Here is a 19,719-nt window from a genome sequence, read left to right on the forward strand (position 1 = left end):
CATTTGCTGCCAAGATAGTCGCATTTCTGCAAGTTACAGCGGCTCGGTGCAACTATCATTTTTGCGATAACGTGGACCTTGGCTTGGTTGGCTATATACGTATAGATGTCTAACACCACGGTAGATTTTTTTCCTTTTGTTCAGTACCCTAGCGATATTGGCGGTAGGGGTCAGCAAGAAAAAATGAACGGATTGGGTTGCAATCCGCAGGTACTCGTACCCGCACCCGCAGTATGTTTTTTGTGGTGTTCTGATGTGGTATCAATAACGAGGATTCGTAATGAGTGCATTGTATTAAAGATAATAGTTGGATCGCTATAAAAAGTAGCTGCAAATTCGTCTAGAGCCTAGTCAATCTGTTCCTTGTTCGAGCGCACCGTTATGATGTCTTTCAGCATAGATGACTTCAACGCGTTGTGGACTTTGCACAAAACGGTGCCAGCACTAGAGAAGTTGCTCTCAGACACTGCACTGGCGGCTGGTAAGCACTAAGTGCGCCAACATCGGGTTGACTGGATGCAGTAGGTTGAAGTTGGCTAAGTCTTCCTTTTCAAGGTTGCTGCTGAAGTACGAAGAGAGCAGTATCGCAAGAAGAATAGCAATCAAGTGATACAAGTGCAACAACCACCTATGCGCTGAGTGTTTCGTCGTTAATTTCTTGATCGCAATTACACCTTGGTGGCTGCTGGTGTAATATGCAGCGTTCTGCATCCGAATTCGGTATACAACTGTAACTCTATCTAAGCTCTTGCCATGGTCTCGGTCGGCTTTGTCGACAACCGCTGTGTGTGTGTGCTGCACGGCCGGAGATTCCTCAATCGCCATAGTTCAGTGTCACATCGTATTAAATAATAAGTAAAATGCAACGGAGCTGAACTCTGAACCGGGTATGAGTGGGTTCATTGCGATACTGTATAGTCGTAGTCCTAGGCGTCACTTGAACAGAATCGACCTATTACACGTATTATCCAAACAAACGACGCTTAGAACTACGACTATACGGTACGTCTTTGACGAAACAGTACTACCGTTATTTTAATAATTACAATAGTAACGCGATGTAGTCAAAAAGCAATAGTAGTAAAAACAAAAATCTGCCCACTATATGACTAATATACTTGGCACTAGCGTATTGTAATACGCCAAGAGCTAAAATGCTACCACTATCACCGATGCTGAGGTGAAGGAGCGCCGAAACCCCGCGGTGTTGCATGGGGCGCCCGTAACGGACGCCAATGGACCCCTCGCACGCGAAACCCACGCGGCCATTTGCCGATCGGAGCCGCCCTGAGCATGGCGCCGCCCGGGCAGCGCCGAGGCTCCTCCAGCTTCTTCGACCGCGTGCGGCAGGCCGTGCACGAGCTCGCGCACGACGAGGCGCCGCCGACCCGCCCCGCACCCGCTGAGACGGAGACGGAAGCTGCTGCGGGGGGAGACGCGCAGGCGACGACGGAACCGGAACCGGTTGCTGTCGTTGCAGAGCCAGAAGAACCCACGACCACCGCCGACGTGGGTGACACCGCTGCAAATGCACAGGAGGAGGACCCCGTACCACCCAGCACCGAGGTGGGTGATGAGGGTGGACACGTGGGTGATAAGGGTGAAGACGTGGGTGATAAGGGTGAAGACGTGGGTGATGAGGGTGACGGGGTGGGTGACAACCACACTGAGGTGACCCCCGACGAGGGTGAACGGGTGCAAGAAGAGGAGGAGAGGGGGGAGGTAGAGGTGAAGGAGGAAGCAGAGGGGACAGACGAGCACGCGGCCAGCATCTCGGAGCATGCGGAGCCGCCGACTGAGAGCAAGCCTGCCGCGGCGTCGTCCTCCTCGTCTCCGCGGTCGTCGGACTTCTTCGGTCGGTTCATGTCAGCGATGCGCAACGAGTCGTCCGGGCCGACGCCGGCAGCTCCCAAGACCAAGCGACCGAGCTTTAGTGGGGGGTTGTTTTCAACCAGTGCCAAGCCACCGGAGGCTGCGAAAGGAGACGGGAAGGAGCGAGCAGATGTGTCGCTGGTGGAGGCTACTGCAGTTGCAGCTGCTCCCCACGTTGGCACCGAAGCGGGTGCGGCTACTGAGTTGACGGGGGAGAAGGTTGTCGTGGCCACCAATCCAGAGACTGCTCAGGTTGAGTCGGCGTTAAGTGATACGGCTAGTAGCGACGTGGAGACAGCAGCAGTTGAGACCGTGGAGAGTGAAAAGGAATCCTCCACCGAGGAACCTAGGCAAAGCGGTGCTCAAGCTTACTCGGAAAGCAAGGCTAGCGCTACGGAGGTTCCTGGTCATACAGCCGCAGAGGAACGATCTAGCGACATCGAGACTAGCAGTGGGTTGGACGGTGTGGCTGTCATTTCACCGCTGCAAAAAGCGGAAGATGCGAAGCCTGTTGCTAGTCTGCCACCCGAGCAGCCAAAAGCTGCGGCGAGTCCTCCACCGAGCTCGTCTCGGCTGTTTGAGCGGTTATTGTCGGCGATGCGTCCCGACCAACCTTCGTCCGCTGAAGCGAGCCGTGCCTCCATCCCTGGACCGAACGCTGAGATTCGTGAAGCAGGCAACAGAGCGTCCATTACAGGCAGCACAGCTGGAATCGGGGGTGGCAGCGCTTACGGACCTGCTTCGTCTAGTCTGGTCGACCGTTTGATTTCAACGGCACGTCACGAGGCGCCAGAGTCGGCAGCGAGTGTCCCCGAGGCGCCATACGTCCCACATGCTGAAATCGCCGTGGACGAAAGCAGCGATAATGACAGCAGTGATGATGGGGTTGCCAAGTCGGACACTAGCTACCATGACATTCTGCACGGAGTGCCTACGCGCCCAATATCAGAGTCGCAAAGGGGTGAAGTGGAGGTTGGGCTGCATGATACGAGTTCACACGAACCTATGGCCACGGAAGCCGCAGCAATCGAAGAAATGGTGGAGCTCACGCTCGACGTCGGAGGCGATGACCACGATGAAGCACACGACAGTGAACCCTCAGTCGCCAACGAAAATGAAACGGTGGTAGAGCACCATTCTGAACCACCCGTGACGCATGAAATCGACCATGCTGATGAGCACTACCCCGAGGAGCTCCAGAACGCGATCAAGAGAGCGGGTGTTGCGTTGTTAGCAGTTCTACCGAACCAAGAAGCGTCAGGTGTCTCTATCGACTGTTATAATGGGATTGAGCGCATGAGAGACGACGGTGAAGTCCTCAGTATGCAATTCGTCAAGGAGCTTGAGAGCGCTGGAGTGCTCATGACCTGTGCAAACGAAAACGCGGAGCAGAGCCTCAGGGCGTCTGAGGATGATCTTGCGGAGCTACGCGTTGCTGTCGCGACGTGCTGTACCGGAAGACTAGCGTGGACTGCTGTGCCTGAGTTGCTGGCGTTGTGGGCTATAATTCACATTGCTGTCAGTGATGGGATAGGTAACGAGGCTGGCGAAAAGGCCGCTATCCTGGAGCCGTTTGACATCGTTCAAGCTGCGGAAAGGAAAGGCACGCTGTTGAGCATAGCGGAGGTTGACCGGGAAGAAGCAGAGAAGGTTGATGTTGACAATAGCTTGTACGACCAGCAGATCGCGCAACTTGCACTAACACAAGCTATGGCGGGACTGCAAGGTTCCCTCCTCATCAGCCGCCAGCGGCTAGCAGCCACTCTGCAAGCTATGCGCGAGGGTCGTGCAGCTCTTGTTGGAGGATGTTTGGCGCTTGTGAAGATTCCACTACTTCGATTCGAGATTGGCCGTGACTTTTTCCAGACTGCTGGGCTCTTTTTGTCCGGTATGTTCAAACCAACGCTGGATTACTACCAGCATCAGCAGTTGCCGAAATATGTCCTGCAAGCGGTCAGGGGGCTGCGTGCGGCGTATACTATCCTCGCTTTTGATGTATCGGCGCTCGTTCAGTGGATTTCCAAATTCAGCAGCGACGGTGTCTTCATCTCGATTGGCGTTGTGATGCTTGCTCATTTGTTCTTCATCGGGTGGCTTTACCGAGTGACCCGATATATGCCTCGTGGGGCTAACAACGTGCGCCACGGGCACGAGTCAATTACGTGGGCGTCACTGGCAGCCACGAACAAGCGCATGGCCATGATGTCCTCACTTCTGATCACTGCCAGTTTGACGATCTACCTGCCGCTGACGCAATTCTGTTTCTCGATATTGGACATCAATGCCCACAAGGGTGACGAAACACCAAACATTGAAGGCACAATTGCGTCATACTTCACCAACCAGCCGTACTGGGGTCTTATCGTGTTCGAGGCACTCGCACTGCTGTTTACCTTCTCGATTCCGTTGCCATTCGTGCTGGTCTCGTCTATTCGGGCAAATCGACCTCGAGGCTCGTTGGAAAACGCGAAGGTGACGTACGATTTAGACGGAGAAGAAGTTCCGTTTGATGATAAGGTGTACACGCGACTAGTGGCCAGTGATCCTAGCCAGCTTCGTTGTCCGTATCGCTCGCTGTACAATGGATTCGAGCAGCGCTGGAGCACATACAAGGTTATGCAGCTTGCCGCAAAAGCGATACTCGCCGCAGTCGTGGTTGGAACTTCGCGCGATGTGTCAAGTGGAGGCATTGCCGTATGCGGAGTTTATTTTGTGGTTGTGGTGCTCACAAGTTACAGCCGGCCGTTTATCGACCCTGTCAACGATCTGATGGAATCAAGTGCAAAGTTCACTGCGCTTGTTACGGCGGTGGGAGGCACGCTAGGAGCTTGGGCGCACCGGAACGATATCAATTCGAACTATGTTCAAGGCTTCTTGGGTTTCGTGCTGATCGTCCACTTTGTGAATTTGTGGATCATGCTTACGGTAACTCTGCTGGGCGTTGCGAACACAAGGACATTGATCAAGAACTGGCTAGGATGGCTCTCGTTCAGCGATACAACTCGCATGATCGACGATGCCCGCGCTGAAGATATTATTCCAACCTGGGACCTCAACAAAGAAGCAAAGCATCGGGTGTGGCAAGCGTTCTGGCGAGCGGTTCTGTATGATTTGGTTCCTGGGCATGACCACAATGTTGAGCAGCCTGAAAACCACGTCAAGGAATCACCAGCGGCTGCGAGACTAATCGCTCTGGATCAAGCTGTTATTTCTGCAGGCATTCGGCGAGTGAGCTCGCACTGGCGTGGCAAGCAACAGCGGTACACGACACGGCTACGTCAGGTCGTGAGGACAGCGCTAGAGGGCATCGATGTGTACTGGAACGAAGAGATCGGCGTGCGTGATGGTCACCTGGACTCAATATCATTCTTTGGGAAAATGTACGTGGTGCCATACCCATTCCACTGCGTCATCGTGTACGACAACACCGACGACGAAGCGATCATCTGGGACGAAATCGACGAGAGCGCCCCGAGGGACAGCAAGCTCCACGGCAATCTGGCCAAGCTACTGTTTCTCAATTTCTCTCCGAGCATCGTGGCAAAGCGCGAGGTGCGACAGAAAATCCGTGCGCTCGCTGACTTGAAAACCCCCGTGCGTTCCCCCTTCTCGCGTGTGGAGAAGGCAGTCGTCACGGATTACTACGAATGGACTCCCATTGAAGGCTACAAGCCAATGAAGGTGCAGTACAAGGCTGTGGTCGAGTTTACATGCCACTACACGTATGGAGTGTTCAAGGTGAAAACATCGGGCGACTCGGTAATCAAAGGCGGGACTAAGCGCGCCATGGCCGATGGCTTTATCGTGACAATGACCTACAAGGATGGTCGAGGGTATGCCAAGGCTCCACGAACCGGAAAGCGCTACGAAATCACGGGACGCAAGGCAGTTCGTGACTCGGATCATTTCGGCTTGAATCCCGACATGGAGGAGAACGAACACCTGAAGCAGATCTTCGAGCAGAGTCGACAGAGCTGGGAGGCCGGCATTAACAAAATGCGAGCGGAACACCGCGAGTACCGTCGCAGTCTTATTAAAATCCACGCTGAAGCCAACGATATCCTCAGCGATGACTTCTGGTACTTCGTGTACAACAACCAGTACCTCTCTCGCAAGGACCTGGAGCACTACCTCATAACCCGCGAAACGAACCCGCAGCTTCGTCAGCTGTCGCAGACGCACAAGCACGCTCTGGATGCATTGTACCTGCGTCAGCGCTTCATCATGACGAGTCCAGCCCACAAGCTCTGGTACATTTTCTGGGACGACGTGTTCGCTCGCAACAGCGAAATGTCGCGACTCATTCCGAGCGGAGAACCGAAGCCTGGTCGTGCGTGCAGAGCTGACTTCGACCCCAATAGCGCGACGTCGATCTGCTACAGCAAGAAGAGTCGCAAGGATTTGGAAGCGTGGTTGAGTGAGAGAGGACTGCTCAGTAAGACAGGAATGTTCCACTCGGGTCTATTGCAGCTACTGTACGACGAGACGAAGAAGCTCGAGGAAGGCTCAGACCCCAAGCACAACATGAAGGTGCTGCCACGAGGCAAGTCGTTCAAGCGGCGCACAACGATTGCCTCGATGGTCTGGCGTCCTTCATAACCCGAAGGTGGTTGATTGCAAGTGTTTTTCATTTGCGTGGTCCCCCGAAACCTGCAACATAACTTCCGAATTATCAGGCTTGGTTGTGAAGTATTTCTCTAATATATACTACTGCATTGTCGTAAAGCCACGCGTAGCCTCCAAATACGTCCTCGCGAGCAGAGCATGCAACCAAATTGGTTTGACTGCAACAGACGAAAACTCCACTTGGACAATACTGGGTTTAGCAGTAGAAACCATGGCGACCGTGGTGCCGATGCCGGCCAGTGTCGGCGAACTCCGAGCTGAAGTGATGTCGATAAGCTCCGACATCTCAAACCGCGTTGTAGACCCCCGGGAACTCTACAACTTCATCCAACGAGCTGGTCGAGCACTTTTGGGCGTTCTGAGCTCAGTTGGCATTTCATCGGGATGCAAGACTGCGCTTGTACGCATGGCAGCTTCAGGTGAAGCGCTCGAGTTACGTTTTGTAGACGAGATCAAGAGAACGGGTGCTCTAGCAGATTACGCGAAAACGCAGGCTGGCTCGCTTCAGGGGGTAGCAGTGGCCCAGTTGGCGGAGCTGCGTGAAGCGGTGGCAGCTTGTGCGACTGTAACCTTAGCTTCTGCGCCTAAGGTGGAGTTGTTGTCGCTGGGGTCTGTCGTCCATGAATCCGTCAGCGATGCCATCACCGAAGAAGCTGCAGTATTAGCCGCTCAAGTGACGAAAGCTGCTGCGCCGGAAGTACTGGAAGCAGTAGAAGACGTCACGGATAATGCGATGGCAATTGGAAAGCTACTCACGACAGCTCTTGCTTCGTCGAGTGTCCTCGCTTCCTCTGCCAGTCAAGAGCTCCGAGAAGGTGTTCAACGGCTCACTGAAGCAGGAACTCCGATCGCAGATCACCTCACCGATGAGCTTCGTCGACAGTTAGGAGCTATTCGTGAAGTTCTACCAGCGCAAGAGTGGGAACAACTACGTGTCCGGTGCTCACAGTCGAATGGCGGGAGCTAGGCGAAGCCGCAGCGAAAATATCTGGACAAGTTGTGGATGGTGTAGCACAGGTAAAGCTGGCGGGGGACGAGGTTTTCGACTCGCCTTTTGCGGCTTTTGGACGGAGCTTTAGGTCAGAGCCGAGAGGCTGTTGATGTAGCGTTAGACGCGGTTCGTGATGGAGGTGCTGCTGCCGTAGGTGCCATTGCAACGTGTCTAGCTCGTTCGGGTCTCCCACCACTTCTTCGTGTTGAGATCGCGCGTGACTTCTTCCAAACCGTGGGGCTCGTCTTCACGGGATTGTACGTGTCGGTGTTCAACTTCTTCGAGCGGCACCATGTCGTGAGCGCTCTAAACACGTTCCTCAACGGGCTACGAGGTGCCTACGATATAATGGCTATCAATGTGCTAGCACTAGTTGAGGAAGCCTCGCAGAACCAGGCACGTATCGCTGACGTAGCTCTCGCATTTTTGCTCGGCCTCATTGGCGTCGTCTACGTGAGTTATCTCTGGTTCGCATTCTCTGGACGACACTTGCATCGTCGAGCGGATGAAGTGCGTCAAGGGCACGAAGCAACCACGTGGGCCTCGCTCGCGACCAAGCAGAAGATGCGAGTCAAGATCTTCACTTTCGTTATAACAGCGTGTCTTACTGTGTACCTGCCGCTCACACGTCTCTGCCTCGATGTGGTTGTGGCGGCATTTACGAATCGGTCCACGTCAGACGACAGCAGCAAAGCGACGAGTGCCTCAGATTTAGTGCTATCGCGTTTTCGTCACGACTCCGCGTGGCCAGTAATTGTGCTTGCAGCTATCATTTTGCTTCTGACGTTTACCATTCCTCTCCCATGGCTGCTTGTCCGAGCCATAGCTGAGAATCGACCGACCGGTTCGCTTGAAAACCCGCTAATTACCCACGATTTAGACGGTGACGTGGTTCCTTTCGACGATAAAGTGTATGCTCGGCTAGTAACCCGCGATCCGAGTCAGCTTCGATGTCCGTATCGATCTCTCTACGCCGGATTCGAGCAGCGTTGGAGTTATTACAAAGTCCTTTAGCTACTTGTGAAGCTGGCGTTGGCTCTTGTTATTGTACTAGCCGCTGGTGGAGACGCTCGCATTCGAGGCATTTCATCGTGTGCAATTTACGCTACAGTCGTGGCGGTCTCAAGTTATGCTACTCCATTCTGCGATCCACTCAACAATGTCATGGAGATTAGCGGTAAAATCACTGCTCTCACTACGTGCGTGGGCGGGGCTCTAGCGGCATTTGTCAATATGCAACAAACCAAGTCCCGACTGCTTGAACTGGTTGCGGTGGTTGTAAGTATCATGCACATTGTTAACCTGTTCATTATGCTAGCGGTTTTACTGCTCGGCATGCAGGCTTCGAAGTGGACATGACTTACCGAGACGGACATGGTGACGCTGTTGCGCCTCATACGGGCAAAGTTCATCACCTCCAGAACCGTGTTGCAGTCATGGGACCGGATCACATTGGCCTAACACCAGCTATGGACGAAAGCGAGCAACTACGGACCATTTTCCAGCAAACACGTGGGGTGTGGGAACCGGGAGTTCAGGAACTATGTGCTCAGCACCAAGCGTATTGACGAGCTCTTGAGCGCAAGCATCTGGAGGCGAACAGTACTCTGAGCGATGCGTTTTGGTACTTTGTGTACAATAATCCTTACCTCTCTCGCCAAGACCTGGAACACCACCTACAGCGTCGTGAAGGCAACTCGCAACTCCAATCGCTAGTTGATACGCATCAAACCGCCTTGGATTCGCTTTATCTCCGGGTGAAGTTCATCCGATCGCATCCGGCTGTCACCTTCTGGTTCGTCTTCTGGGACGATGTATATGCTCGGAACGGGGAAATGAAGCATCTTTGCAAGCTAAACGACGGCTTCGACCCTCGTCAACGCACAGCTATCTGCTATCACGTCGAACGGCGTCCTGACCTCGAAGCCTGGCTACGAGAAAGAAATCTTCTGAGATCGCGAAGGCTATTTCACCCTCGTTTACTCGACATCTTGTACGCCGAAATGAATAAGCGTCTAGAAACGAACAATAGCTAGAGCTACGATGAATTAATTTTCTTTCGTGGTGAAGCTTACGAGCACGGTCCGGCAGCCATCCATCTTGTGAATAGCAAATCGAGTAGTGAAGTGTTAAACTTTCGCCAGCTGTGCTGTAATTTGCGCTTACAGAGCTACTCCTCCAGTTCAGGTCGGATCATGATCGTGGTGACGAGGGTGGTGTCCGTAGTCCTGTCCGTCCTTGGAGCCGAGGTGGCAGCGCGAAGAGAGACCCGGCAGGAGCGCCACGGGCGTCGGACACAGCAGCATTGACGCAGCGACGCACAGGTTGAGCACGGCGAGGACCTTGGCGTGTATATTGCGGCCGGAGATCAGCTATCAGCTTGGGTGGGTGAGCGCTTGGTTCGGTACAAGAGCTGCACTTGCGTAGCGCCGCGCGCCTTGACCTGCATCCCCAGCTTGCTTTCGTCGGGTGTGAGGATGGCCACGGACACAACCTCGCTCTTCTTGAGCAGCTCGTCCGTGACGGGGCGAACTTGGTGACCGACATCGCTGTCCGAAACTGGATGGTGATGTAGGTCTTTGAAGTTGCTGGGTCGACATCATTCATGCTGATGCGACGTGAAGGTTGCGCCAAGTCGAGTTACGCGCACGCAATTAAGCCAGGGCCATCTTGACATTATCTCAATGACTTGAAATGTGATCATGTTCCGTGCTCGTGTTGGTATATAGTCAGAATGAAATCTTCTGAGGGAAGGCGCTGCGGTGATTCAAATGCAACGAGTCTGTCTAATGCCTTATGCGAAGTCGCATTTGTCCAAAACAAATTATATTTCACATCATCCATCCCAGTTGGTGTGCGCATATATCAAAGAGTGTATTGCTTTTTATTCAGGCTTTCCACGGCCTGAAAGCCTCTATAGCCTTGGTATTCGACTTCTTCTCGTACTTTTTCATTCCGTCGTAAAGTAGTTTGAGCAGACCATCGTGGAAGAGGCCCCATCGACGAAGCAGCTTACGTTCTCGCAACCAGTTCTTGAGCTCACCTTCTTCCTTAAGGTGATAGCAGATCGCAGTCGGGTGAAGCGGGTCGAAGTCTTCTGGCTTGAGGCACTTGAAACCTGAGTTGCGAGCGTACACATCGTCCCAAAAGACATACCAAAACGTGATCTGCGGGTGTAGGAAGACCCACTTCTTGCGCAGGTAGAGTGCGTCCAACGCTGCTTTGCGAGTTTTCGGTAGGGCCTGCAGAGCTGGGTTCGACTCGTTCTCCAGCAAATACTGCTCGAGGTCATCACGCGAAAGGTGCGCGTCATTATACACAAAGAACCAGAAGTCATCACTCAGAGCCTCACTCTCCTCCTCTTGGATCTTGGCGAGTCGCTGGCGGTAGTCTCGGTGCTTCGCGTGCAGCTCTTTCAGGCTTTCCTCCCATACCTCGCGCGTATTCTCAAATATGTTGTGCAGGATATCGCTTTCCTCCATTGACGGCTTGAGGCCGACGTGGTCCGCCTTCATGAGAGTTTTGCGGCAACCTCGGACTCGGAACCTTTTACCAGTGTCTGGGATCTCCACTTCTCCTCGTCCATCTTTGTATTTGATGGTGACGTTGAATCCGTCCGCCATTTCTCGCTTGGTGTCGCCTCGACTCTTAAAGAACTCTCTGATCGGCTGAGGAACGATCCGATGAAACATTTCCGACAGCGTTTTCCTGGTCGCCTGCACTGCCTTAGTGTTAACTGCCTTTAATGCCCACCGCTTTAAATCGGCTAAACCTTTGCGTGTGAACTGCCTCGCCACCCATCGTTTAAACACTTTCATAGCGCCACTCTTGTTTACTCGCAGCAACACACCGGACTTGTCGGTGCTTGTTTGCACTCGAATGATGCCGTACATGTACTTGCACTCGAATTTATAGTATCCAGGCATTGAAAAGATGGGGATGATCCCCCACTTCCACTCTAGAAACTTGGGTCCGAGGAACGCCTTCTCAGTCCGAGTGAACGGCAGTTCGATCGGCGTTCGTAGGTCGCTCAGCACTCGTAGCTTTTGCCGCAGCTCTCGCTTTGCCATGATAGATGGAGTAAAGTTAAGGAACAAAAGTTTCGCGAGATTTGTATGACTTGATAATGGTGAGCTTTCGTCACACTCGTCCGTGATAATGGCTTCGTCCTGGGCATCATCGTACACTACGACGCACTGGAACGGGTAAGGTACCACGTACATCTTGCCGAAGCAGGTTACTGAATCCAGGTGGCCGTCTCGAGCCCCTAAGGGATTGTTCCAGAAAACATCAACACCTTCGAGAGCTTCCCGAGCTACCCGTCTCAGTTGCGCTGTGTACATGTGCTCCTTACCGTACCAGTGTGACTTGACTCGATCCAATCCCGAGGCGACTACGGCTTCCTCAAGTGAAGCCAAACGCGCGGTGCCTGTGACCTCAGCAGGGCGTTTGCGTTTGTGCTTGACTTTGATTTTCTCCTTTTGCATTTCGTTTTCGTCTTTGACGGCCAGATCAAGCAACACAGCACGCCAGAAAGCTTGCCATACGCGGTGCTTCGCTTCCTTTTGAAGGTTCCAGTACGGGACGACATTTTTTGCGCGTGCATCAACCAGTCCTCGACATGTATCACTGAACGAAAGCCAGCCAAGGATACGTTTAATGTAAACTCGGGCCCCTTGCACGCCCAGCAACAACACTGACAACATCACCAACAAATTAACACCGTGAAGCACAACTACGAAACCCATGAAAATGCTGATTCCGCTTGTTGTCGTTGACGAGACCACTTTCTGTTGAGCAGCGTACGCCACCGCAGTTGCACCTACCGCCGTCGCCAAAGCCGTTAGCTTCGAGACAAATTCCATCCAGTCATCGAATGGATCGATGAATGGTTGACTATACTTCGATAGCCCCACCACCAAGAAGTAAAACACGCTAATGAGCGTACCACCAATTTGAACAGATTTTCCAGCCGAGACCACAATCACAGCCATCAAGATCTTGGCCACCATTTGCATCACCTTGTAGGTGCTCCAGTTCCGCTCAAATCCGGCGTAGAGGGATCGATACGGGCAGCCGAGCTGGCTTGGGTCACTCGATACGAGTTCAGTGTAGACTTTGTCATCAAATTTGACCTTCTCCCCGTCCAAATCATACGTGACATCTTCGTCTTCGAGTGATCCACTGGGTCTGTTCTTCCAGATCGACCACACTAGTAAGAACGGTAAGGAAAGAGTAAAAGTGAAGAGAAGCAATATCGCTTCGAGTGGGAAGAAGAACCAGTAGGGCCCGCTTCTGTACTGCGAGGCAAAGTGGACCGATTTCATCGCCTCCGAGTCGGCAGGGTTGTGAGTCACAACGAGCACGTTGAAGGACATTTGCGTCAGCGGCAGATACACCGTCAGGCAAATGGTGATGAAAATCGTCGCGAACTTAGTCGTCCAGGCGTTTTGAGAGGCAAACGTCGCCCAGGTTGTAGCCTCATGGCCGTGGCGAACCTTGTCTGCTGTGCGAGGCATCGTCCACCACAGTCTGAACACGACAGCGAGGAAGCTCCAGTGAACGATAAGTATCCCACTCAGTAGCAGTGCCACGCTCACCTTGGACCACAAGTTGCGATCCAGGTCCAGATAGCGCATCAATTGCGAAATGTCCATCGCCAGCCAGCTGTAGACATTCCGCATCCAGGTGAGGCTGACGTAAATCCAAGCTGGAAACTTTTGGTCCCTCAAAAACGCCAATATCGGATCGTACAAGCCCGCGAAGAACAGACCAGCGATCTGGAAGAAATCTCGGACAATCTCGAGTCGCAGCAGAGGTGGGAGAGCGAAGGTTGCTGCCGTGAACCAACTACGCTCAAGTGCTTCTCGCCCTTCTTTCCAAATTACTTGACGTCCTTCCCGAATCGTTTGCAGAGCGTCATCGACACGTTGGCGACTCAGTGTTAGTGTCTTCTGCAGCCCTTCGAGCTTGTCTTGTGCAATTCTTTCAACAATTTCCTTCATTTTCACGGGGTCGACAGAGTCGTTGTCATCATCGGAATCTTGGTCATCGACGACTTGGATTCTGGACAATCGCAGCGATCCTACGCTGGTTTTCTTCTTCTCAGCAAACTGGTGCCCGCCGTTATGCGCAGCTTCGTCGGCTGCTTCGGCAGTGATTTTACTACTGACAGACGTGTGCACCAAGGACCAGAGCGACAGGAGTTCGGGCGCTTGAGATGTCTCCAGAGACTCAAGCGTACAAGCTGCGACGGCCGCTCGGAGTTCGGCAAGCTGCATCTCTGAAGCACCTTGGTCATGGTATTCCTTGAATGGTTCGGCACAAAACTCCAGTGCTTTAGACGCCTCTAGCTCCATGATGATCGGCATTTCTAGTACTGCCCCCAATACTGCCATTTGCTCGACAGCGTGATAACAATCAGGAGAAAGGCGAGGAACTGGCACCCCTCGTAGTATCGCGCCAAGTGATCGGAGCTCTTCGGCGAAGTGAGGATCAAGTGGTTCTCCCGTGTCGTTTAACTTCTCGACTGCTTCGTAGCACTCAGGCGTCATCTTTGTGACAGGAAGGACATCCAATACAGCTTGTAATGCACGGCCAACCCGTTGACGCGCGTGCTGAAGCCTACCTTGTTTTCCAACGTCCAGCGTGGATACGATCAGTTCATCAATCGCAGGAAGACTGGGGACAACAACTGTCTTACTGCCACTATTCGTGATTGCAGGCCTGGGTTTGGCCGGGCTATCAATGCTGATATTAAAATTGTCATCGTCCACGTCTACAACATCGTCCCTGCGGTTCGTTATTCGTGCAAGAGAAGGATGACCAGCCCCGTTCCCGCTATCTTCTCCGATCGCATCGTGGCCGGCATCGTTGGCGCTGAGATGTTCGTCTTCCTCGTCATCTTGGATATCAATGGAGCTATTGGTAAGCAATTCTTCGCTTACAAGTCCAAGTGGCTCGTTGCCTTCATGAGATGCAGTCGGTATAGCTTCCGCATCAACGCTCCCACGTTCGAAGTCAGCGGGGTGCGCGCCGTCAATGTCTTCTTCGTTATCGTCGGCGTTGTCATTATCATCGTCGTCGAAGATTTGGGCTAGAATTTCGTAAGTGGCTGCGTCATCGCTACCGCTCTCCTGTTCTTCATCCCCAAATCTACCTTCATCCTCATGATTAACATTGGGGGATAGTACGCTTTCTCCTGATTCCGTCCACTCAGCCTGGGGGCTGTGTAGGCCAGTTTCATCTTCGTTTATAGCTGAGGTGGGTGAGCGTCCTTCTCGAATGGAGGCGATCAGCTCTGATGCTACGTCAAAAAAGCTCTGTCGTCTTGGAGAAGAGCTGCCAGCTTTCCTGGGAGTTGGTCCAGGTGATTCCATCACTGAATGACCAGTTCAGCAAGTTTGCAGTCAACGCTTTTCTTGAAATGAAGTCCCCCGTCTTTTAGCTGCCGTGTAAAGCGTGTTTGCGTCCGTTTCGGGTTTGGAGGAGGGGGAAACCAACATGAGCTCATGCAATGAGAAAACCGAAACGGATGCAAACACGCTTTACGCAGCAGCTGCCCCTCTTCAAGCTGCCGCGTAAAGCGTGTTTGAATCCGTTTCAGTTTTGGAGAAGGAGGAAACCAACATGAGCTCATGGAATGAGTTCATGCGATGATCCCATGTGACGTTGCTGCGTATTTCTACTTGGCGAAACTGTGCAATTCTCGACAATGCTGCATTGACCAACCAAAGAAGTATTGCATTTGGTTACTTCGCCGAGCTGCAGGACGACAGACAGCTACCACCTAAAAGCGCCATCTTCACCCTATGTCGCTTTGATTTTTTGACGTTTCGACTGCCATTCCGTTCACGGTTGGTATTCGGCTCGGTGTAGTGTTGGGGCTGGCACGGACCCATGATCTTGTCTGAAAGCGGAGGGTTATCACCAAGCCCTCGGAAAATCGCGACAGCTTCGCCAGGATACACAAACCAGCGCAGTGCCTCATAAATTCTGGCTATTTTCTCACTCTGAGGGAGCCCCGACGAAGCTGCATTCATCGTGATGGACAGATCCGCTAGCCTTGCTGCTTGCTCAAGGTTATCTTGGCGGTGGATCAGGGCGTCTTCAATAGTGTCAACCATTTCTGATGGTCCCTTGTCCTGGGCATCAAGCGCTGACAGCAATGTTTTTCCCGTGAATTCGACTTTCGACCGTGAAACGTGACGCCAGACGCCTGAATGGATGTTGAACTCGTACTGCGGTAGGAATTTCCACCCGTGGTCAGCTACGAAGTGTACCGAGTCCAGAATATAGTTAACTTCATCAGCATCAGCGAAGTACGGAAAGCTGATGCGAGTTCCGCCTGGTTTCAGAATGTTAATATTCGCCAGCAGCGCGTGTTCGAAGCCTAACATGCTTTGATGTGTGAGACCCAGCACTCGTGCACCGTAAGGACCCGCACACTGACACCCACCGCGGGCTTGGACGCCGAAGAGATCATTCAGCAGCGCGCAAACGAAGTTATGGTGCAAGAAGCGGTTCCCAAAACGAATGAGCAACGAGAAAATCGGAAGCTGATCCACGCTATCGCTCTGACGTCCAAGTATCACAATGTTCTTGTTGCGGCCGAAAGACTCGCGTACATACCGCACGTGCTTCCGTTCAATTTCCATAATGTGGTGTGGACCAACACACTGCTTCAGCTGGAAGGCCAGCCCCAGTCGAATACTTCCCAAGATGTCAGGAGTGCCGCCTTCTTCACGCTCCACCGTACTAGAGAGGTAGCGTTGTGTATTCTCCGTGACAAAGAGGACAGTGCCACCTCCCGGCATCGCAGGTACTTCATTAGTCATCAGCTTCTTCTTGACCACCAACACACCAGGCGAACCTGGACCGCCAACGAACTTGTGACCTGAAAAGAACACCGCGTCCTTGAAGGCTGCAGAATCTTTAGGGTTCATGTTGATATCGACGTAGGGAGCACAGGTGGCGTAGTCCCAGCAGGCCAAAGCGCCATACTTGTGCAGCAACGTGGATACCTCGTCGACATCAAGTAGTATACCGGTGACGTTGGAGGCAGCCGCAAACGATCCGATCTTGAGAGGGCGGTTCCGGTGGCGCTGCAGTTGTCGCTCTAGCTCCGCCAGGTCAAGTCCTCCACCTACAGCCTCAGGTATTTGCACCTCGTCCGCACACAGACTCTCGCGCCACGGCAGCAGGTTGGAGTGGTGCGAAAACGGACACGTGAAGATCACGGGTCGTTTGCTGCTGCGATGGCGACGACGGCCTTTGTTGATACCTAGCACGGCGACGAGCTTGTTGATGGCGCTGGTGCAGCCCTGCCCAGTGAAGATCACCACGTCGGTCGATGCACGAGCATTGACGGCATCGGCGATGATCTGACGAGCTTCTTCTCGGAACGATGTAGTCTGCAGTCCAGTTACGGACGTGGTGGTGTGCGTGTTGCCGTAGGTTGGCATGACCTGGTCGTGGATGAACCGCTCGATACTTTCGAGAGACTTGCCGCTGGCGGTGTAATCCGCGTAGACTTGAGCTTTCGTACCGAACGGGGTGGCGAACGGAGCATTGCGGCCGATCATCCCGCTCGCTATATCTCGAAGTAGGCGGTTTGCATGTTTATCGTCGTCACTCGCTTCACCATGGTACATGAAGGATGAGGAGAGGGTAGAGCCTCCCAAGAGCCGGCGGTCCCCGTTCGGATGTGAATTGCCTGCAGGCATTTCACGAGCGCTCGAAGCCTGAGATGTAGTGCTTGTTCCGAGGTAGAGTAGGAAGTGCACAATGCAGCCTCGCGCTTCGTGTGGCCATATGGGTCACGCCTCCACCACCACATTCTGTGCGGCCCAGCACGTGGAGGTTATATATTCGCTGTCACACCTTCATTCCGGCGTGACCCGTGTGTTGTTTACCATCAAACAGACGCTGATTTGATCCTCTCACGAGACACGAGACGCGCGCAATGATGTCGTCCTCTGTCCTCATTCGTCTACATCTTCGTGTGCGCCACGCCACTTTTATTTTTCGGTGCGCCACTCGAAACGCGTCCAATCATTCGCGCGCACTAAGCTTGCGTCCAGTATACAAGGCATGTACGCGGGCGGAGCGGCGCACGAGGGCGAGCACCACGGCGGCGGCGGCGGCGGCTCCTCGGCCTTCTCGAGCGCCGCCGCCGAGGCCAACGACCTGGACGCGCTGGTGTTCGAGTTCGGCACGTCGCGCTGCAAGTTCGGCTACGCGGGCGAGGACTTCCCGCGCGTGTTCGAGCGGCCGCTGGGGGCGCCCGAGGAGGACGCGCCCGACCGCCTCCACCGCCGCGCCGCGCAGGCCGAGAGCGACCCGGAGCGGCTGGCGCAGTGGCTGTTCGACGCCGCCAGCGCGCGCCTGCAGACGCGGCCCAGCGAGCACCCGCTGCTGCTGGTGGAGCGGCCGTTCGCGCTGCCCGAGGAGCTGCCGGACGCGGGCGACAAGGCGCCCGAGGAGCAGGACAAGGCCGCGGACAAGGCCGTAGGAGGCGTAGGAGGCGTAGGAGGAGGAGGAGGCAGGAAGCGCGACCTGCGCGCCAGGGAGCAGATGGTGGAGGTGGTCATGGAGGAGCTGGGCGTGCCCGCGCTCTTCTGCGCCAAGAGCGCCGTGCTGGCCTGCTACGCCAACGCGCGCACGAGCGGCCTGGTGGTGGAGATGGGGGCCACGTACACGAGCGTCACGTCGGTGCACGAGGGCTACGCCTTCGCGTACCCGAAGAGCCAGGTGGCGCTGTTCGGCGGCCACGACCTGGACGCCTTCCTGCGGCACAAGCTGGCCCCGCAGCTGGCCACGAGCTGGCAGCAGCGCGTGGACGCCACCTCTGTGGAGCAGGAGCTGGCGCGCAGGAAGAGGCAGAGCTGGTCCTACGTGGTGGAGGCCAAGGAGAGCGGCCTCTGTCGCGTGGCCGACGGGCCCTTCGACGAGGCCCAGAACGCGCAGCTCCCGCTCATCAACTACGAGCTGCCCGACAAGACGGTGGTGGCCTTGGGCACGGAGCGCTTCAGCGTCGCGGAGCACTACTTCCTCGGGGAAACGACGCCTGTTGTTGCTGCTGCTGCTGGGGCGAGCTCCGAGAGTGCTGGAGCGGTGACGAGCGACGGACCGGGCATGAGGCTGCCCGAGTTGATCTGCGAGACCGGAGGACTCACGACCGAGACCGAGCTGCGCAAGGAGCTGTTCCAGAACATCGTGCTGACTGGAGGCAGCTCGTGCTTCGAGAACATGCCGACGCGCATCGAGCGCGAGGTGGTCACGACGCTGAGCGGCACGCCGCTGCCGCTGACGGCGTCGGGAAGTTCCGGCGCGGCTGGAGGGTTCACCAGCAGCTTGCGCGTCAAGGTGGTGGCGGCCCACGTGCAAGAGCGCCGCGTGGGGTCGTTCCTGGGCGGCTCCATCCTGGCGTCACTGGGCTCCTTCCACGAGATGTGGATGTCCAAGGCCGAGTACGCGGAGCACGGCGCCGCGCTGATCCACAAGAAGTGTCCATGAGAGGTTGTAGTGGCGGATTAAATAGCATCACCCGCTTCCGTATGTAGCATTCACCTGCGCGCGCTGCTGCCTGTCGTCTTGCCATGCAAGATAAGTTGCATGTGTATCTCGGCCTGGCACCGAGTTGAAGACGCCAACTTGAAGCGGACCAATCTTGCTGGCACCGCCGCGCCGATGATTTGTCGGAGCAAGGCTGAGTCGACGTATTCAGCGGCTTGGTTGCAGATAGTCCGTCTTCATGATCACCAGCTTCCAGACCCGGGGCGCTCTGTTTATCTTGAACACGTTGAACACCTCTAGGTATCAGCTCTGCAGCGCCACGCAGCGAATCTTCAGGCTGAACTTCAGCTGTCATCTCCAACGCTACATCCGACTTGCACGGATGCCGATACAGAGGACACGCGCTGTCCAAGACTGGTTGCGTGCTTCCCGCAACGGTGAGGCCACTGGTCTCAGGCCAGGGCGATGCGTTCGCGGTTGTCGTCGTCGCCCGCGTCCAGAGCAGGAGGCCAGGCGCTGCTGGACGCCCAGGACGCCGACCATTTCCGAAATTTCGATGAGGAATCGGACTCACACCTGCGGGATGCAGGACCCGTTGCTTGCCCAGCGCCCCACGCCCGCCAGTGTCTCAAGGTCAGCAGCGTTTAACGATCCGAGGCGATGGCGGGCGGCGGACGAGCATTTGCCCAAGCCTTTTAGTTTTACACGGACAG

At 54.6% G+C, this 19,719-nt stretch overlaps 3 protein-coding genes across 3 annotated transcripts; 2 read left to right on the top strand and 1 right to left on the bottom strand.

Annotated features, from left to right (window-relative positions):
- Positions 1–1,293: 1,293 nt before the first annotated feature.
- On the top strand, positions 1,294–2,453 carry IUM83_02568 (uncharacterized protein; the record flags this gene model as incomplete). The annotated part of the gene is made up of 2 exons (XM_067926497.1): positions 1,294–2,335; positions 2,407–2,453. The coding sequence occupies 2 exons, from the start codon at positions 1,294–1,296 to the stop codon at positions 2,451–2,453; spliced, it is 1,089 nt and encodes a 362-aa protein (XP_067796436.1).
- An 8,768-nt stretch (positions 2,454–11,221) lies between these two features.
- IUM83_02569 (Cysteine desulfurase) lies at positions 11,222–17,073 on the bottom strand (the record flags this gene model as incomplete). Its single annotated transcript, XM_067926498.1, has 4 exons — positions 11,222–11,274; positions 11,340–11,756; positions 12,438–13,880; positions 15,948–17,073. 4 exons carry the CDS (start codon positions 17,071–17,073, stop codon positions 11,222–11,224), a joined length of 3,039 nt encoding a protein of 1,012 aa, XP_067796435.1.
- A 508-nt stretch (positions 17,074–17,581) lies between these two features.
- IUM83_02570 (actin-like protein) lies at positions 17,582–19,006 on the top strand (the record flags this gene model as incomplete). Its single annotated transcript, XM_067926499.1, has 1 exon — positions 17,582–19,006. One exon carries the CDS (start codon positions 17,582–17,584, stop codon positions 19,004–19,006), a length of 1,425 nt encoding a protein of 474 aa, XP_067796472.1.
- Positions 19,007–19,719: the final 713 nt, after the last annotated feature.

The sequence above is a fragment of the Phytophthora cinnamomi genome (genome assembly GCF_018691715.1).
Source record: "Phytophthora cinnamomi strain GKB4 chromosome Unknown Contig16, whole genome shotgun sequence".
NCBI classification, from domain to species: Eukaryota; Oomycota; class Peronosporomycetes; order Peronosporales; family Peronosporaceae; genus Phytophthora; species Phytophthora cinnamomi.